The 16829-nt window shown below is 39.5% G+C and overlaps 1 protein-coding gene across 1 annotated transcript in view; it reads right to left on the bottom strand.

Moving 5' to 3' along the window:
* Positions 1-16829, bottom strand: part of LMX1A (LIM homeobox transcription factor 1 alpha) — an 88492-nt gene that overhangs the window by 26900 nt on the left and 44763 nt on the right. Inside the window, exon 4 of the mRNA XM_032226822.1 lies at positions 3892-4124. Within this exon, the coding sequence (XP_032082713.1) occupies positions 3892-4124 (233 nt within the window). The remainder of the gene's footprint in view (positions 1-3891; positions 4125-16829) is intronic.

The following is a 16829-nucleotide window of genomic DNA, read 5'->3' as shown; positions in this document are numbered from 1 at the left end:
ACTTCTTTCACAGGCCTCTGTTTATTTAGGCTTGGCCACTGGGGTTTAGAGGAGGGAATCATTGAATGAGGGGCTTTACAGATTATGGACAACATATGGCTTCCAGTATTTTCTGCTTTATCTTTATTTTCTCACAAAGATGGTCCTGAGTTTTCGTGCTGCTACTTCATCCCTTGGGTTTCTAAATGGGATTGTAAAGAAAGATACTGACCAAGCAGGAATCTGCTGTCATTTCATAGCTGGGGGAAGCTAACTAAATGTCCCGGAGAAGGTCTGGTCTTGCTTGCATTCCTACTTTGTTCTGAGTTACAGTCTACTTCTGCTGCTAAGCTAAATGTGCTTGCAACAGAGTGTGCAACAGAGGTGGGTTCCTGCCAGTTCGCACCAGTTCGGTAGAACCGGTTCGTCAAATCTACCGAACCGGTTAGAAGAGGTTCCACCAGTGGACCCGGAAAGCAGGCCACACCTCCAGAAGAGGTTCCAAAAAATTTTGAAACCCACCACTGACACACACACACACACACACACACACACAGACTCACACAGAGAGAGAAAGAGAAAGAAATGAAGAAAGAAAGAAAAAAAGAAAAAAGAAAGAAAAAGTGAGAGAGATGAAAGAATAAAAGGAAAAAGGGACAGAGAGACAAAAGGAAGGAAAGAGAGAGGGAGAGGGAGGGGGAGAGAGAGGGAGAGAGAGAGAGAGAGAGAGAAAACACATGGCCGGCAAGCCACTCCCACCAGGTCACATGGCTAGCAAGCCACTCCCACAAAGGAGGCCACACCCACAGAATAGGTTCGAAAAATTTTTGAAACCCACCACTGGTGTGCAACAAATTAAGACAACCCTTGGAGATGCCAGACCTCATGCAGGAATCTGGAAAACTCCAAGAGGCTTTCCATTTAGAACAGTGCTTTAGGATTTGTTAAATTATATGCAAATAGTTCCAAAATCAAGTGGTTTTAAGTAAAGGATAGCACATTGGCAATGGTGACAAACAATGAAAAAAAAAAGATACTGCAGAAATTGAAACCAAAATTCTATCCAGTGGGCTGATCTTCCACAAGGATGAGGGAATTCACAGTGAAACTGGGAATGATGGAGATCAATAGTTATTTATATTACAATAACAATATTGTTTCTGTTCACAAGTACATAGATGAGAAACTCTCTGCTCAATTATTGTGAAAACGTTTTTATTTGCATTGATACTGCCGAAATAGCATAATTACATCTGGATGGATTTTATATAAAATGGCAAAGTAATGGATAAGACAGTGGTATCATTAAGAAAATCCTTTACCTAATATGGAACAGGAATATTAATGCTGGCCCTAAAGACCAATGCAGTGGTAAGATGTTACAGTGAATATCTTCACTCTAACAAGTGGGAAGCAACTCCTGTTCCGAGTTGGCAAGAGATGGCTTGGTACAATTGTATTAAGTAATTTCCAGGCTACTAGTAACTGAAAGAGTCTCAGCCAGCACTGGGGAAAAATCATTATATTTCTTCATTGATTTTTTTTAAGCTATCCTATTACTTTATTTTGATAGCCAGAAAACTACATATTTGCCAGAAGATGGCAGTATTTTGCTGATTCTGTTTTAGATGGGACTATTATTTTCAAATAATGCATTCCTGTTAAAACTGGCATTTCCAAAGTAAGCAATAAAACACAACTCATCTGAAAATGGGAATTCATATCTACACTTTATTTTAAATGACTCCAATTTTGATGAAAAGCTTCTATTGACTATGAGATCCAAATTTTAGGAAACTCAAAAGGATGACAGGCAGTAATAGGAGATGCAGAGGATGGGCATGGCCAGCCTCTGGCATCAAGTTCAAGAGAATAACATTTGAACAGGAAAGCAGTTCTAAATCAGATTCTTCTTTCATGGGATTGAAATACTTCACATAAACATCTCAAGCATTTCCAAAGTTACTTGCAAATCTGTCAATATGGAATTAACAGTGAGGTAATGGGGTGATATTTCCAGACTCAGAAGTATTTTCCTTCCTTTCTTCTGTGCGCCATAGAAAAGAATAAGTGACCCAGGGGGAAAAGGGCATAATGATTCAGATAAGTACTCCTCAACAAAGCACCTAATTAGTTCAAGAATCTAAAGAACAATTTGAACTTCCTTTTTCCTTTGGCTCATCGTTTTTTGCTCTTGAGGTTTGTATGTGCATATAAGATTTATGCCCTAGAGATAAGCAAAGTTATAATCAGAAGCCAACACGAGTTTGTCAAAAATGGACCATGCCAAAAAAAATCTTTTGGGGGGGGGGGGGACAAAGTAGTGAACCAGAGAAATGCTGTGGACTTTAGTAAGTCATTTGGTAAGATAGACCAGAACCTACTACTTGGTAAGATAGAAAAATGTGGGTTAGACAGTATCACCACCAGATGGATTCATAACTGGCTGATCAACTGCACACAACATGTAGTATTTACAGGAACTATATCTACATGGAGAAACTGATACAGTGGAGTCCCTCAAGGTTCTGTCTTAGACCCAGTATTCTTCAACATCTTCATAAATAATTTAGATGAGGGGATAAAAGGGAAACTCATCAGATTTGCAGACAACATCAAGCTAGGAGGAGTAGCCAATACTCCAGAAGATCAGCTAAAGATTCAGAAGGATCTCGACAGACTTGAACACTGGGCCCTATTCCACAAAATGAAATTCAGTGGTGAAAAAAGAGGATTAAGGAGGCTAAAGCATATGAAGAACAGTTGCAGGAATTGGATATGTCAAGTCTAGTGAAAAGAAGTACTAGGGGTGAAATGATCAAAAATATTATTTCAAGTTACCTCTGGTAACTTCTTTGCCTCTAGAAATGTGACTTCAAGGGATTGATGTCTTATTCATAAGATCAGAGCTAAGAGCAAAAATTCTCACAAACTGTACACAAGTACAGGGAGTGAGCATGTTATTTGCTTTATTACCAGCCACATCTGGATCCATTGTAGAATGTTTGAAATTATTGATGGATTAAGCAGGTAAAGAATCAATCATACTTTAATTTTAATCACTATCTTAGGCACAAAAACCAGTTGGGTGACTTTGGGCCAATGGTTTAGGTTTACGTTTAGGTTTAGGTTTAGGTTTATTAGATTTATATGCCGCCCTTCTCCCAAGGACTCAGGGCAGCGTACAACATTAAAAGAAACACATATTACAAAAGTTAAAAAAAATTAAATAGAATATATCCCAAACCCAATTAAAATTGACAATGACATTTTTTTTTAAAAAAAAAATTCGAATTAAAATTAACAGTGATCAATAATTTGTTTTGTTTTGTTCAGGCCAGGCTGGCTTGCTGGAAAACCCAACTTTTTAGGGCGCGTCGGAAGGACCGGAGGTCGGGGATTATACGAAGCTCCGGGGGCAGCTCATTCCAGAGGGAAGGCGCTCCCACAGAGAAGGCTCTCCCTCTGGGGGTCGCTAGCTGACACTGCCTGGCCGACAGCACCCTGAGGAGGCCAACTCTGTGGGATTGTACTGGACGGTGGGAGGCTATCGGTGGCAGTAGGAATCCCTCTCTCTCGGCCCAGTCTTCTTTACAGGACTGCAGTGGGGAAAGTAAGAGGATGAATTAGATGCATTTGCTGCCTTGAATTATTTATATAAAAAAATAAGGTGAAATAAACATAAATAAATGTTATCCCTTGGTTTTAATATGTTTAAGTGTTGTTGCCTTTGCTTAAACTACTGGAATAATGTGAACTTCTTAATAAAACATACTTTTCTATTGTTGTGCAATCCTTAACCTCAGGGACAGCTATTTCTGGGAAATATTAAACCTTATAAACAGCATGATACTAACAAGAAACGTTGCTGCCTCGTCAATGCTCCCAACAAAATAAGTGGTGCTGCCTTACCAGAATCTGATGGGGCTGGACTTCCAATGCTGAGCCTTTCACGTTCCTTCTCATAGTCATTCCTGCACAGCAGTTGGCCATCCTTAAGGACAAATTCATCTCCCTTCTGAAGCTGTTTCTCACAGACACAACAGCAGAAGCAGCCTACATGGTATACACTTTTCTGAGCTCGCATAACAAACTCACTGGGTGTAATTGCTTCCAAACAAGTGTTGCACTTCACTGCAAAAATCCTGTCACAAAGAAAATCAAAAGTAAATAGGTCAGAATTGTGCTTTGATTATGTCGATCACTTAGGCAATCAGTTGGGAGCCTGGTCTTGATGACTTCTACTGCAATTGCATATTTTACAGAGGTTAGCCCTCCTTAAGAGCCGTGATGGCACAGTGGTTAGAATGCAGTACTGCAGGCTACTTCTGCTGACTGTCAGCTGCAGCAGTTGGGCAGTTCGAGTCTCAACAGCTCAAGATTGACTCAGCCTTCCATCATTCTGAGGTCGCTAAAATGAGGACCCAAATTGTTGGGAGCAATATGCTGACACTTTAAACTGCTTAGGGCTGTAAAGCACTAAGAAACAGTATATAAGCCTAAGTATCACTAATTCTGGGTCTTGCATGGATGAAAACAATGGAACCCCAAAATTAATTGGAAGCAAGGCACCATAAGAGTGCAGATGCACGTGACTTTTGCTGAGAATCCAGACAGAGAAACTGAGGGGGCAGAGCACCTAGAAACAACAATGCCTGCTTACACCATGCCAACCCAGGGCTTACCCAAAGAATATAAGGATTTGGCTGAGGTTTTTAGTGGAAAGTCCTCTGATGAGCTTCCCCCCCACCGCTCCACTGACTGTCTGATAGAAATTCTACCCAGAGCTAAACTCCCTAAACCAAAGATGTATAGCATGTCTCCAAGGGAGCTGGAAGAACTGAGGGCATTCATTGAGAAAAACCTAGCAAGGGATTTCATTGAACCAGCCCGGCCAAAAATTCCAGCCCAAGTGTTGTTTAGAGAGAAAAAAGATGGCTCTAAACATCTCTGTGTTGACTTTAGGAATTTAAATTCAGTCAGTGTGGAGAATATATATCCTATTCTCCTCATGAAAGACATGTTAGCACACCTCGCTAAAGGGAGATTTTCTTCAAAGCTGGATTTAAGGGAGGCTTACTACCGTATCAGAATTAAGGAGGGAGATGAATGGAAAACGACATTTAACACCCCTCTTGGATGCTATCAATTCAAAGTGCTACCAATTGGGCTACAAGGGGCCCCTGCAGTATTTATGCAATTAATAAACGAAGTGTTGCGAGAGCATCTATATAAGGGCTGCATAGTCTATATTGATGACATTTTATTATATTCTGAGACCAAGGCAGAACATGTAAAACTAGTCCAGGCGGTTCTGAACAAACTTCATCTGCAAAACATTATGCTAAACTCTCCAAATGCGAATTCCACCAAGAAAAAATTGATTACTTAGAATACCGCATTTCACATCAGGGCATAGAAATGGATCCTTCGAAAGTGCAATCGGTACTTGACTGGGAACCACCCAGAACATGCAAACAGTTGCAAAGCTTCCTGGAATTCGCCAACTTTACCACCAGTTTATCCCCGCTTTCGCCCAGATAGTTCTCCCCATCACCAAATTTTTAAAAATGAAGGGGAAGGGTAACCCGAAACCAAAGCAGTTTTTGAACTGAACAATGCAATGCCAAGCTGCATCTGAAAAACTTAAATGGCTGTTTTCAGCAGAGCCAATCCTAAAGCACCCGGACACAGAGAAACCGTTCGTCATACAAGCAGATGCTAGCGATGTGGCAATAGGAACGATCCTGCTTCAGAAAAATGAGCAAGACCAATTACAACCATTCACTTACACATCCAGAAAATTGAATTTTATTGTTGAACTACCAGAAAGTGCAGGGAATACTGTCATTTGGGTCGTAACAGACCTGTTTTCAAAACAGGCACATTTTATACCGTGCCAAACGATCCCAACTGCCAAAAGCCTAGCCAAGTTATTCCTGATACACATTTATTGCCTTCATGGAGCCCCGCAAATAATCATCTCTGACAGAGGAGTCCAATTCATCTCAAAATTTTGGAGGGCATTTTTAAACTTAGTTGGCACCACCCAAGGATTGAGCTCCAGTCACCATCCTTGGAACAATGGTCAGACTGAAAATCTGAACTCGGTTCTAGAACAATATCTCAGATGTTTTATTAATTTTCAACAGGATAACTGGGCTGATCTTTTACCTTTTGCGGAAGTGGCCTTCAATAACGCTGTGCACTCAAGCACTGGTTTCACCCCTTTTAGAGTAGCAACAGGCCAGGATTTGAGCCCCATGCCTGAGCTATCCACAGAAGAACCCACTATCCCCTCACTTAAAGAATGGATAGACACCTACGAAACCCATGGCCAGTAATTAGATTAGCCTTACAGGAAGCTAGAGAGGCTTTTAAAATTCAAGCTGACAAGAAAAGAGTGGAACCCAAACCTTTCCATGTTGGAGATCGAGTATACTTATCTACAAAATTCCTGAAGTCATTGTAGCCATCAAAGAAATTAGGGCCAAATTTCATTGGACCTTTCCCTATCACTAGAGTTATCAACCCAGTAACAATAGAATTACTCCTTCCAAAGACACTCAGGTAAGTCCACCCAGTGTTTCACATTAGTTTACTCAAACGAGAAGTAATCTCACCATTCAGACCATCTGTTATTGTGTTAAATTTATATTTACCAACAAAGAAATAAAAGGAAACTAGTATAGATCTATTTCAAGCTATTTAGCGGAAAGTGGAAGCATCCATCCCATTTTTGGGTAGACCAGGTTTCCCTGATTAAAAAAAGCTTTTTAAGTGCTATTGCTATTGTTTTGGTAATGAAATACAGAAATTGTTTGAACTTCCATTTTGTTGTTTGGAAAACTATAGTCATCTCTACTATATACATACTATGGCAACCTCTTTTTTCTTCCATACCCTCTTGAATCATGACATTTCATCACCAACTTATACCTGGGACAGACTATAAAGTTCACCTTTTACAGTATTGGTCACTTTTTTCCTTTTAAGTAGTTACAACCCATGGCAATTTTGATGTTCATCACCAACTTTTGATTAGCGATTAGGAGTTGTGATCCTCAGAGCACCTATTGGCCATGCTAGGTTGGGGTGGGCATCCCCCTCTCGTTCAGTCCCCAAGCACATTTTTCCAGAGCATTTTTGCTTTGATGAATGGGAAGAACTTGGGTCTTTCAATGGAAAAGGCCAATTTGAAAGAACCAAGCCAATCTCTGGCACAAGTATTTCATAACATTATCAGCTGATGAACCCACAAAATATCCATGAAGAATACTTGTACCAAAGCAGAGCAAATTTTTACAGTTGTAGGTATATACCAGAGGTGGGTTCTGGCCATTACGCACCACTACAGGCGTACCAGTGCCAGAAATTTGCCATGCTTTTGTGTACCCATTCCATGGAGGCGTGGCCATGCCCCCGTGCCAGTACACTCCCCTGCCCTGCCTATTTGCAAGGCACTTCTCAAAGAGAAGGAAGCGAGGGTGGGGCTTCTTCAGAGGACCCGAGGCAAGGACAGCCATGAAGCCCACTCTGAAGCAGCTGGAAAAGGTATGCATGGGTCAGAGGGGGGGAGGAATTCAAACTTCATCCTCCTGATGTGGTGCGGGGCTTTGGGCAAAGGCTGGAGAGAAGGGCCCTGGCTCGTTCACGCTCTCTCCCTCCCTCCCTTGTATAGTTTGATGCAGCCTGCAGTCAGTGAAGCTGGGCGCGCACACACATAAGTTGGATTGGATCTCTCTCCCAATGGCTTGAAAACAGCTCCTCAGCCATCCCCCCCATTTCCCCACTGCCTTCCACAAACACCTCCCCCATTGCAAGTGCAGCATGCTGTCCAAGTGGGAAATGCCTTGAACACAATAAAGCCCACCCACTCACCTCCTGTGGCAGGCTGGGGTGAGAGGAGAAGCAGAGAAGCCGGAGGAGAGCAGATCAGAGCCTTCCGAAATAACGGTGCTGGGAAAAAGTGTGTGTGCTACAGCATGGCTCTTTGCCTGGCTTCCTGCCTCCTCCTATGGTCTCCTCAGTGCTCGCTCGTGCTTTCCCTCCCCAAGTGTAGTTTGATTGCACGCAAAGCCACGTTGCCTTTCAAAATCTGTAATCAGTGAAGCTGGACTGGATTTTTACATAGCTTTATCCAGCTATGTGTGTGGGTGGGAGAAATGGATGGGGGCCTGGGGAGAAAGTCATTCCCTCTCCCACAACAGCTGGATAAAGCTATGCAAAAATCCAGCCCAGCTTCACTGACTATAGGTTTGAAAAGGCAATGTGGCTCTGCCTGCAATCAAACTAGACTGGGGAGGGAGAGTCCCGTTCCTTCAGAAGGTTCCTATTGGCTCTCCTCTGGCTTCTTTGCCTCTCCTCTCACCCCAGCCTGCCAGCATGAGGTGAGTGGGTGGCCTTTATTGCATTCCAGGCATTTTCCACCCAGACAGCACACTGCATTTGCAATGGAGGAGGTGTTTGGGGAAGGAGGGATGGCAAAGGAGCTCCTTTCAAGCCATTGGGAGAGATAGCCAATCCAACTTGTGTGTGTGTATGTTTGTGTGTGTGTGTTTGAGAGAGAGTGAGAGAGGGAAGGGAGTAGGAGAGATAATCCAATCCAACTTCTGTGTGTGTGTGTGTGTGTGTTTGAGAGAGGGGGAGGGAGGAGGGGAAGGGAGAAGAAAAAGAAAGAAGGAAACTTCTTTCGCAAAGGAGAAAAACAAATGCTGTTGCTTTAAATTGGAACTGAGTATGCCTGGCTATGGAAATCTGGGAGTTGAAGTCCATAAGTCCTAATGTTTATACCTTTAAATTGAAAGGTGCGGGGAACAACAAATTGGTTATATGGTTCCATGTTATATGGTTTCATGTTTTTGAAGTTTGTGGGGTTTGTGCAATATGGGCTTTGTGTTTCTAAAAGGGTTTGGATGATTCCCTGCTTGTGAATGGAGCCAAAGTTTCTCTAGGGTCATTATCTCATTATCTCAACCTGGCAGGAATGTGGAATGAGCCTCACACAGGTTTCTTTGTTAGCAGAAAGAAAAAAACAGCACAGCAATTTAGGGCTAGAAGGCTACTCGGAGGCCATCTAGTCCAACCCACTGCTGCAGCAGAAAACCTTACATTGTCTGGAGTATTTTGGTGCCTCTAACAAAGAGGAAAATTGCCAGAAAGGAGAAAACGTTTACTAGGACAAGGCTGCCATGCAGAGAAAGGCAGAGATAGTCCTTGTCTTATGACTAAAATTGAGCCCAAAATTTTGATTGCTAAGCAAGACCATAGCTAAGTGAGCTTCACCACATTTTACCCAATCCATGACATCTCCTGGTGAGTGACATCAAGTTGGCCACTCCCACCCGATCACATGACTGCCAAGCCACTCCCACCTGGTCACATGACTGCCAAGACACTCCCACCCTGATCACATAACCGCCAAGCCACTCCCACAAAACAGGCCACACCTACAGAATAGGTTCTAAAAAAATTGAAACCCACCACTGGTATAAACTTACTGGTCTAGCCCTCTGACAAAAGTTACCTCTTCCCCCAGCCTTGTATTAAAGGGAGGGTTGGTGGATTTTTTCCTACCAGCTGGTGACATTATTGTTTGGGGAAGGGTATCAAAACCTCATTTGTTTTATGATTTTGAACAATATTAGAATTCAGCACCTGCCTACACATGAAGCTCATTTAGTTCAACAGTTCAAAGTTGCAATGGCACTGAAAAAAGTGACTAATGACCATTTTTCACATTTATGACCTTTGTAGCATCCAAATGATCATATGATCAAAATTCAGATGCTTGGCAACTGGTTCATACATATGATTGTTGCAGTGTCCCAAGATCAGGTGACTTTCTGACAAGCAAAGCCAATGGGGAAGCCAGATTCACTTAACCGTGTTACTAACTTAACAACTGCAGAGATTCACTTAACAACTGTGGCAAGAAAGGTCGTAAAATGGGACAAAACTTACTTAACAAATGTCTCACATAACAACAGAAATTCTGGCCTCAATTGTGGTTGTAAGCCGAGGACTACCTGTATTCTCACATCTCCCAAACTGATTTTAAAAGTTTGACTCAATACATTAGTAATAATTATGTTGCACCAAAAAGAGGCAACATGCCTATGTATGAGTTGTGATTGTTTTATTCTTTCATTTCTATTATTTATTATTATAGAAACTGGTCTCTGAGAAATGTACCATAAGTGGCTTCGTATAATCCCCGACCTCCGGTCCTTCCGACGCGCCCTAAAAAGTTGGCTTTTCCAGCAAGCCAGCCTGGCCTGAACAAAACAAAATAAATTATTGATCACTGTTAATTTTAATTCGAAATTTTTTAAAAAAAATGTCATTGTCAATTTTAATTGGGTTTGGGATATTCTATTTGATTTTTTTAAAACTTTTGTATTATGTGTTTCTTTTAATGTTGTACGCCGCCCTGAGTCCTTGGGAGAAGGGCGGCATATAAATCTAATAAACCTAAACCTAAACCTATTTTAGAATAAAATAAATAAATGTAAAGACAGCAACCTCATGGCAGTGAACTAAGCTGCTTCCCAAAGATAGCCAAGAAGAAAGAAAAGATAAATCTTGCAGCTCTGGCCACAGGTATCAGAGGAGGGGAGGTAAAATCCAGCGATAGATACCACAATGAGCTGATTTATAACAGAGTATTAGAAAGGTCTTGATCTACGGATGGGTGGCAGATTCCTCTGCTGACTTTTTGGATCACCATTTAACTCTGACAACTGTGTGGTTTCTGTAAAATGAGTGAACATCACATTGGATGTTGTGCTATGCCAGGTATTTGACTCCAATTTTGCCTGGAAGATGCCAGACACAAACCGCATCACACGGCAAAGCTAATTGCCAACATTTGCTGTTGTTACCAAGTGCCCTGTTTTTTCAAAAGTCTATGAAGATCCAGCAAGAAAAACAGTGAAACCCTCAACACAATATGCATGCTTTTTTCATTTATTCACGTGTACTCCAGAGATTTCACTCATATGGATGAATTCTTGTCCACACTGATTTCAGAATTAAATGGAAAGAATAGCAATAGCAATAGCAATAGCAGTTAGACTTATATACCACTTCATGGGCTTTCAGCCCTCTCTAAGCGGTTTACAGAGTCAGCATTATTGCCCCCACAGTTTGGGTCCTCATTTTACCCACCTCGGAAGGATGGAAGGCTGAGTCAACCCTGAACCGATGAGATTTGAACCGCTGAACTGCAGTTAGCAGTCAACTGAAGTGGCTGCAGTACTGCAGTCTAACCACTGCACTACCTCAGCAAGAATATTTGATCAAACAAAAATAAACGGCTATGACCAAATCTAACAGCTCTCTTCATCAGCTCATTTACATTTGATCAAGTGTATGATAGCTAATTTGGTTTTTAAAGGACATTCCTTTGTATTGAGCAATAATTTTGAATTGTTTTTACCATGATTGTCACGTCAACCACATTTTGACAATAACCCTCTCTAGTACTGCGCAGTGATGCTATAATAAATATGGGTGTAGGGGGAAAAAAGTGCTCCTCTCACAAGGACATAGTAGTGGAAGATACAGCTATCCTTTTGGTTTCAAAAATTGGACTACCTAAAGGTCTTAAATATATGTCAACTTATTTTACTAGAAACATTTCAAAAGAAACTCATCCATCAAATTGCAGTTAATTGCAGATCCATTGAGCTAGTGAAATTATTTAAACACCTAGGTGTTTTCAATCTTCTACATGCTAAGATCATCAAAGAAGAGGTATGAAAGCTCAAAAAGTATATCTCGTATAAATCTGAAAGTATCTAACAAATACACAAGTTGGTGGGGGAACCACTTCCTGCAACAATTAAATTATTCAAGGTCAAACTCTTTAGCGTGATCTCAGATGTGTATTTTAAAAAAAATTCAACAAATTCAAACAAGTTTTTTTAAAAAACCAATAGCATATATTCCTTATTCTATTTCTAATGCCATTACCAGATTAGATTTATTTGACATCTCATTTGAGGCCCAGGCCAGATAATATTGGTTAAGATTCTGGATAAAACAAATCATTTGCAGGACTTCATTGGTACCGCTCATTCCATATTATATACATCAATCTACTCTGTAAAAACAAATAGAGCAAGATCTATTTTTTCTATTATTTCAAAATTGAACAAGATCTGAGACAGTCAGGATTGTTAATACCAGCCTCACTTGCTGTAGCCCAGAAAAAAACCTTAGTAGAAATAAAGCAGAGGGTACAGAACAGTGGTGGGTTTCAAAAATTGTTCGAACCTACTCTGTGGGTGTGGCCTCCTTTGTGGGAGTGGCTTGCCGCCCATGTGACCAGATATGAAGATGCCGGCGACACTTGTCAGAACCACCTTAAATTACCTCACACACAGCACTGGCCTGCATAAGAATATGATGTAAACTTGTTTTTTAAAAGGCATCTTTGGTTTGCATTAAAACAACTTCAACACACGCAATGTTCTGATTGCACCACAAACGCAGTCGTCATCCTTACCTTTCACAGAGGCACTGAGTTTTATAAATATGAGCATGATAGTGTAGAATAATCATATCCAAGGACCAGTGGTGGGTTTCAAAAAATTTGGGAACCTCTTCTGTAGGTGTGGCCTGCTTTCTGGGTCCACTGGTGGAACCTCTTCTAACCGGTTTGGTAGATTTGACGAACCGGTTCTACCGAATAGGTGCGAACTGGTAGGAACCCACCTCTGGTACAGAACTTAGATATCCAGGTAAACAGAGTCAAACTTTCCCATCTCCCTTACAGATGAATTGTTTCCTCTCCTTGGACATTCCCCAAATACCTCTATAAGATTCGGTACACTGACATCTCTTTAGCTTGTATAGATGTTCTCCTACTAAAGTAATAGCTGGCCAATATGCCAAACATTCCTATGAAAACTGAGTATGTATTTGCTCCTACAGGTGGAGTCCATTTCACACATCCTTTTAAAGTACCCAGTGTACTTTCATTGGCAAACAGAGCTAATACACTCTTTCTTGAACCTGATAAGCTCCATTCAGGATGAGGAGATTAAGGTATTCTCACTAAATAATTAATATGCAAGTGTTTTGAAGACAGCAGCAAAAATTGTATTTATAGCCTTAGCTTACAAAACTGTTTGGTGCCTTCAATGAAGTGTAAATTTTACATGGTTTCTTCTTTTTATGCACAGTATGTATGCAGTATTATTATGTATGCATGTATTCATTGTCTGTTGTATTTTAAATTTTGTGACTTGGTCTTGAGCCATAAATAAATAATGTGCAGTTCTGAGACTAAGGAGGCCATATCAGATGGAGAAGACATGAAGATCTTTCAACTTACCTGGTTTATCTTCTCCCTCTTCATTTTTAATTGCATTTTATATAAAAAAAATTGACTATGAGGAAAGTCATTTTATAAAAGCATTTTAATCAATTGATAAGTAAGAAAACATTTCTGCTCATCAGCTAGTTTTGTGAAAGGTAGAGAAGAGGAGCCATAGCTAAATAAAACCCTCATATGATTGGTAGCATACTTTAGCATACTTCCTCCCCTTCTTATCTATCACCATCAACAAGAAAAATTCATGCTAGCATTTTTAAAAAATATGCCAGTCCTCAGTTACAATGGCTGGTTCTTATTTAACTATATGGTGTTAGTTGTGAGAAACAAGAAAAATATCACACAAATGTGGTTTAAACTACAATATAAACAAACAAACAAGCTATATAGCCAAACTTAGAAAAGTTCTCCAAAGGATAAGATGTAAGATCTCAAAGAAAGTATAGTTCTTAATTCCATAGTGCAGTTTCTTATGGGGTCTTTATTGCTTTATTATTTATACATCCTTTCTAGCATATTTAAATGATAGAATAACTCTGTCCAGCCACCTTGGAAGGGATGTCACTGAGGAAGTCATCAGAAGGACTCTGGAAAGCCAGCAAGCATCCATATAAAGAGAAGAAAAGGGCAAGGCTATCTTTCAACATTGTTTAAAATTATAGCAGCTTAATCTTTAGGAGACCCAGCAATAAGAACACAGTAGCTGCATTATCACCATACATTGTTTCTTACTTTCCATGTCATTTGTGTTTCAGAATAAGAAAGCATCAGGGAGAGGAGTCCATTTCCACTCCATTGTATTCTGGTTCTAAACTTATCTAATTTTTGTTAATTTTAATATTTAATATTTTGTTTTGTATTTGCATGTTATCGTATCAAGTCATCCAGAGTCATGTAACAATGAGATGGGCGGCATAAATTTTTTTGAAAATAAATAAAACAAAACATCAGAAGACCAGCAACAGGTCATCGGGATAAAATGGGGTTGCTATATTCTAAACACAGCCTTGGACATCATTTGAGAAGATTCCACATGTTTTTATACATGTTTTCTTTAAAACAAAAAAACGATTCTTCGGTTCCATAAAAGGGCAGCTGAAGGACATCAAATTCCCTCTCCACCCAGAAGATAAAGAAAATTCATGATCACTGGCCATTACAGAATGTCAGAGAATTCTACAGCCATCATTACTTCAGTGTTTGTTTGTTTTTTTGAAATATATTTTTATTATTTTTACATTTAAAACAATGCAATATCACAGAGTCGAAGTGACCATACATTCACATTATACACAATTAGTCTCAATCATTCACTATTAGCCTACTTAGTGCATTATCTATCCTTCTGTCCAATCACAATATATACAGTTTGTTCCAGTCTTGTCACCTTGTCTTATACCAATCATAAAATCTGTTCCAGACTTCAAAATATTCTGATTCCCCTTTATTTTTAAGTTCAAGAGTGAGCCTATCTGCTTCCACACAGGCCCACACTTTTCTGATTATATCTAGCTCTGATGGTGCATTTTCTTTTTTCCAATACTGTGCAAAAGTTATGCGCACCGCAGTTAGTACATGTATAATTAGATAGAGTACTTTTTTTTAAAACCCCTCCGGTATTATGCCTAGGAGAAAAATTTCTGGTTTAAACAAAATTTGGTCTCCCACCATTTGTTCCAACCATGATTGAATCATTTTCCAATATCTTTTGGCCTCATTGCATGTCCACCACATATGATTAAAAGTGCCTGGTGTTTTTTTACACTTCCAACAATTTGGAGCCAGATTTTTAAACATTTTGGAGAGCCGTGCTGGGGGGAGATGCCATTTGTAGAACATCTTATAAAGATTTTCTTTATACGCCATAGCCAATATTAGTTTCCAATTAAGTATCCAAAGTTTTTCCCACTTAGCCAATTCCACATTATAACCAAAAAATTTTGCCCAGGCGACCATAGTTTCTTTGATTTGTTCTTCCTCGAGTTTATATTCCAATAAAAATCTATACAGCACTTTGATCAACTTGTTTTCTGTCTCTATCAAAAGTTTATCTAATACTGTAATCTTTAGCAATACCTTCCTTCTTCCTGTCCTGTGCAAACCTTGAATTGTATTTGTAAATAAGACCACCATTCTACTTGTACCCCTTGTGATGCCAATTCTAATCTAGTTTTAATCTCCCCCTGTCTGTTCAATAACTCTTTATATGTAACAATATTTTCCATATTAATTAAATTTGGGTGTATATATGCTTCAATCGTAGATATCCAAATGGGTGTTTCGGTATAGTGGTCATGTTTAATTTTGTTCCATATTAATAACAGGGACTGTCTGATATAGTGTCTATTGAAATATTTATGTGCAGATCCTTTTTCATACCACAGGAAGGCATACCATCCTGCTTGGAGGTCATGACCTTCCAATTTGAGTAACCTTTTATTTCTCAACATCCATTCTTTTAACCATGTTAGGGTGGCCACAATATAATAAAGTTCCCAATCTGGTATGCCAAATCCTCCTTTTTCCTTAGTATCTTGCATGACTTTGAGTTTTATTCTTGGTTTTCTTCCCTGCCATTTCAAAACCAATTGATTCAAATCCTTAAAAAATCTTTTTCTAATTTAATTGGAATATTCTGAAATAGGAAAAGAAATTTTGGTAGCACATTCATTTTTATGACTGCAATACTACCCATCAGGGACAATTGTAGGTTTTTCCATCTTTCTAAGTCTTTTTTAGTTTTGTTGATCAGATTAGTATAGTTGTCTTCTTTGATGGACGCACATGTCGCAAATAAGTGTATACCTAGATATTTGACTTTTTTAACAATTTGGATACCCAATTTCTTCATTAACTCCTCCTTCAAGTTGGATGTCATATTTTTAACCAGCATTTTAGTCTTTGTCATATTTATCTTTAAACCCACTACTTTCCCATATTCTGTCAATTCCTCGATAAGTTTCATACCAGACTTTATAGGATCCACAAACACTAGATCATTCGCAAAAGCCTGTAACTTGAATTGTTCCTTTTTAATTTCTAGTCCCTTTATCTGTTCCTCTTTACATACATTCCTGGCTCAAACTTCTAAGGTTAATATAAACAGCAGCCGGGATAGGGGACAATCTTGTCTTGTACATTTCTGGATTGCTATACTTTACGTTAATTCACCATTAATTATTACTTTGGCTTTTTGATTTGTATATATTGCTCTAATTTTGTTTATAAATTTATCCCCAAATTCCATGTGTTCCAATTGTTGATGCAAGAATTCCCAGTTCACATTATCGAATGCCTTTTGGGCATCGAGAAAAAATAGTGCAACCTGTTTTTCATTATGTACTTCATAATATTTGAGAATGTCCAGCATAATTCTCATATTGTTTTTAATTTGTCTTCTGGGGAGGAATCCATTTTGATCTGTGTGGATAAACAATGTGAGGAATTTTTTCAACCGTTCTGCTATTATCAGAGAAAAAATCTTGTAATCTCCATTTAGCAGTGAGAT

Source organism: Thamnophis elegans, chromosome 11, assembly GCF_009769535.1.
Source record: "Thamnophis elegans isolate rThaEle1 chromosome 11, rThaEle1.pri, whole genome shotgun sequence".
Classification (NCBI taxonomy): Eukaryota; Metazoa; Chordata; class Lepidosauria; order Squamata; family Colubridae; genus Thamnophis; species Thamnophis elegans.
This window is presented reverse-complemented; position numbering and strand designations above follow the sequence as displayed.